This window comes from Physeter macrocephalus, chromosome 12 (assembly GCF_002837175.3).
Source record: "Physeter macrocephalus isolate SW-GA chromosome 12, ASM283717v5, whole genome shotgun sequence".
Lineage (NCBI taxonomy): Eukaryota > Metazoa > Chordata > Mammalia > Artiodactyla > Physeteridae > Physeter > Physeter macrocephalus.
In genome coordinates, this window is record NC_041225.1 from 9553514 (window position 1) to 9558049 (window position 4536).

Genomic DNA, 4536 nt, shown 5'->3' on the forward strand with positions numbered 1-4536 from the left:
CCCAGACCGGGGCACGAACCCGGCTCCCCTGCATCGGCAGGCGGACGCGCAACCACTGCGCTACCAGGGAAGCCCCAAGGTAGATTCTTAATAGTGACTGTTACCCACTGAAATTTTAAAGTTAAAATTTGTATTTGTTCTATACCATAACCTCTTAGATCAATAAATGGGCCCATCGATTATCATGGTGACTGGACATTGTAAAGTCCTAAGGTAACACTAAGAATCTTTTAATAGCTATTAGCCAAACCTAGTGAAATTTAAGATCGTGCCCCATCCTGTTACTTGCCCTCAAATTCATGGTTAAAAGACATGTATTCAAAATGAAAAGAAAAGAATTCAGACAAATTAAATCTGATAATTCAAATACTTTCAGAACAAAATTTCAGAAGTGTCCCTTTTCAATGTATGCACTTTGTAGCTGCAGCTGAAATTAACATATAGAGCTATTTATTTTCCTTAATTACCATTCTTGCTTTCCCAATATTTTTATACTTCTAAAAGGCAAGGGTTTTTTTTATTAAATAATGATAAATTTCTATTTTCATTTAGTATTTGCAACCAGCTCTCCTTAAAATAAATAAATTGTGTTATCAATTGAGTTTTATGGGACTTTGTTATATTGAAAAATATCACACCTACACCCTGCAAGAATTTAAAGCTGCACAAGCCGTATGGCTAGAGGAGGTGAGGAACTTTGTCTATAAGTTTCAAGATTTTTTTTCCCTATTACTGATACTTTAGTACCACTAATGATACATATTTATCAATGTCTAGGTGACAGAGCGCCTAGAAGAATTTCGAAACGAGGCCAAAGAAGTGGTCAGAAAGGCTTGTCGAGTTGCTCTGTGTGCTGCAGGATTTATGCCTGATGACTGTGAATATGAACCTATTGAGGGTATGAAAGGGAAAGAATTTCAACAGATCAGAAGTGGTGGCTTTCCGAAATGTTAACTCATTTTCATTCCACTTTTCTATTTTAAATAAGGACCCTATTTTTCAATTCTTCCAATCTTTGCTTGATAGATTATAAATTCAATGTATATTGTAGAAGGGGATAAAACAGTAAGTACCACATCTTCCTTGCATTACCCTTGCTTGTGCATAGTATTTCTAAACTGGTTACAGAACCTTTATTTCGCAAGCATTTTATAGTGGACTCGGGGCCTCTCTGCTTAAACATACGTCCAACCTACTAGTACAGACAATAGGTTTGTTAAAATTAAGGGATTGGATGGATCTCAGAATTGGCCCCAGCTGGCAGGGACTCTAAAGGATAATTTTATTCAGGCAGAAAAGGAGGGTAAATGTGTTCCTGGAAAGAGGTGGCATGGGACAGAGATCAGATCCTGTTAAAGAAGATGTTAGTAAGCTGTCTAGAGTCTTTTGTTAAGTTGAAATCCTTTGATGTGGAATTTGTTTGGATAACTGGGCTGTTTTCTGGAGTCTGAAATAGCTCATGAACCAAAGAATTTTGTCATTTTTGAATTTTACTTGTCTCTTAATCCATATTGAGAGAAATGGAGTTTTTACCCAAGAATTCTTGTTGTTGTGTCTTCTGTTGTTCTTAGGTCACTGTAAAATGCCAGAAAGCAGAAGCCTCATTGAGTTGCCTACATCTGGAGACTCCAAGAAAATGACATACATGGAGCAGGCCAGCAAAAGGCATCACTGCATGAGGCTAACATGGTAAATTGTTATTCTTTCTTTCAAGAAAAACTAGAGCATCCCTCCTTCTCAAGTTTCATTAATGTTAAAGCCACCATCACAGGATTCACTAGTGATAAGGGATTTGGAGGACACAGTAACCTGAATGCAGGCTCCAGAAGCCTGCCCTTCCAGCTGCCACCTAGCAAAGCAGCCAGAGAAAGTAGAGGGCATGTCCAAGGCCAAGAGCTTCTCTTTGATCACTAAGGCTTTGTTTCCCTCTAGCCCAGCCAGGACCACTGGGCAGGCTGTAGTAAGGAGAAGTCAGGCGCACAGAGATTTGTGGGCCTCCTTGAGTGGATCTGAAGGGTCTACTCCACCTGTCTGGTCCCTAAAGAGCTACAGGCAGCTGCGTGGCCACACAAAGTTCCACCCTCTTCCTAAGGCAGGTTGCCACGGGGAGACCAGGGAAGAAAGTCCACCTTCCAGGATCTCACCAGGACCTTCCACCTGCTTACCCAACCGGGTCTTGCCATTGTCCCAGAGTTTGGATTCCACATCATTCTAAAACCTCATCACTGCAACTAACTCTTGCAAACAAAATCACCAAACACTATCTGAAGAGTTGTATGTGGCACTAGGAAACACTGATGACTGTTACTCCGTGCTCACTAACTTGGTCCGCGTTTTACAACCATTTAATAAATCTTAATTGTGCCCCAGTTTATATGTGAGATTATCTGGTAATAATGTCTGTATTGCAACAGAAGGCAGTGAAGCAGTCCTGAGGCCACTATCATAGGCTAGAGACCCCTCAGGCTCCACTTAAGCAGCATAAAAAGTTATTTCAAATGCCTTGCTGACTCAGTTTACATTCTAAGCACTCAAGTAGGGAAACATTAAATTTTCATCTTTGGGTTAGCAATTGCTGTCAAACAACATTTATTCAATAGCAAAGATTTTATTACCATTAGAATGTAAGTCACAGATATATATTTACTGATTTCTTCTTTAAAGCATCTTTTAAAAAAATCTTATGGCCCCTAATGAGCTATGTGCTTTTTTCGTAACTATATTGCTCATTAAATATCCTACTGAATGGTTAGAATGCCTAGCTAAATTGATGCTATATATTTGAGTATATTTGTGCTTTAAAGTGAAGAATGTCTAAGAACAACTGTTCTGGACAATTAATCTCTGATATTGTAATATAAATGGAAAGTCAAAGAGAAATTATGATATTTAAAATTTTAAATACTTGCTTTAGAGTCACTTTCAAAAATAGGTAGTAAGTACAGAAAACTGAAGCAGTATTGTTTTTCTTTTTTTAATATTTCGATACTTTAATCTACAGTTACAGTATTTCACTTTTGTCAACTGTTGCAATAATGTCCTTTAAGACATTTTCTTTTCTCTCCAAGAAATGATACAGTTCAAGATCATGTAGTTGTCATGTCTCTAATCTCCTTAACCTATACTTTTTAGCTTTTCTTTGTCTTTCATGGTAGTGAGATTTTTGAAGAATACAGGCCAGTTGTTTTTTCAGATGTTCCTCAATTTGGATTTACGTACTAAAAACAGTTAGGATTTGTTTGCTGTTTTTCCCCCTAGACTGAGAGCATATAGTGAAAGTATTTGGATTACTCTCTGCCCTGCTCAGTTTGGTTATGTTGCACATTTGAAATACAGTTAATTGGATTGATTTGGTTTGTTTGCATTTAGTTTAACGTTGTTTTCCCCCATCCTTGTTGGTTTACTTTTATTTTACTGAATATGTAGAATATCAGGATGACTTCAAAAGTCAAAACTATACCAAAAGGCATTACTCAGAGATGTGTTCAGTCCCCTCTCTTTATATCCAGCTCTAGGCAACCAAGATCTGATTTCTTTCCCTATATAGTTTTTGCCTTTTCCAAAATGTCATATGAACAGATCTATGTAATATATAGTCTCTTGTGTCTTTTACTTAGCATGCTTTTGAGATTCATCCACATTCCGTATCAGGAGTTCATCCTTTTTTAGGTATTATTTTCTTTGTTTTTGCCATAACTTGGTAGATGCTGTTGTCCTCATTTTACAGATGACAAAACAATGCACAGATTAGTTAAATAAGCCCAAGTTCATACAGGGAGAGTAGAGCCTGGATTTGAACTCTGGCAGTTTGATTTTTTTTTTAATTTTGAGATAATCATAGATTTGCAAGAAATTGCAAAGTGCAGAGAGGTCCTGTGTACTCTTCACTTAGTTTCCCTCAGTGGTTACATCTTACATAACTATAAATACAATATGAAAACCAGAAAATTGACATTGTATGGTGTACAGTGGATCATTTTATCACATGTGTAGATTTGTGTAACTAACACCACAATCAAGATACAAAACTATTCTGTCACTGTAAATATTTCCCTCATGCTACCCCTTTATAGTCACACCCACTCCTTCCCCCTAATCTTTTTTTTTTTAACATCTTTATTAGAGTATAATTCCTTTATAATTGTGTGTTAGTTTCTGCTGTATCACAAAGTGAATCAGTTATACGTATACCTATATCCCCATACCCTCTCCCTCTTGCATCTCCCTCCCATCCTCCCTAACCCACCCCTCTAAGTGGACACAAAGCACCGAGCTGATCTCCCTGTGCTATGCGGCTGCTTCCCACTAGCTATCTGTTTTACATTTGGTAGTGTATATGTATCCATGCCACTCTCTCACTTCGTCCCAGCTTACCCTTCCCCCTCCCCGTGTCCTCAAGTCCATTCTCTACGTCTGTGTCTTTATTCCTGTCCTGCCTCTAGATTCTTCAGAACCTTTTTTTTTTTGATTCTGTATATATGTGTTAGCATACGGTATTTGTTTTTCTCTTTCTGACTTACTTCACTCTGTATGACA

The 4536-nt window shown here is 37.8% G+C and overlaps 1 protein-coding gene across 1 annotated transcript in view; it reads left to right on the plus strand.

The window, feature by feature from the left end:
• DNAH6 (dynein axonemal heavy chain 6) overlaps nucleotides 1-4536 on the plus strand; it is a 300028-nt gene that overhangs the window by 57309 nt on the left and 238183 nt on the right. Inside the window, exons 6-8 of the mRNA XM_024129964.2 lie at nucleotides 553-687; nucleotides 778-898; nucleotides 1572-1689. Of these exons, the coding sequence (XP_023985732.1) occupies nucleotides 553-687; nucleotides 778-898; nucleotides 1572-1689 (374 nt within the window). The remainder of the gene's footprint in view (nucleotides 1-552; nucleotides 688-777; nucleotides 899-1571; nucleotides 1690-4536) is intronic.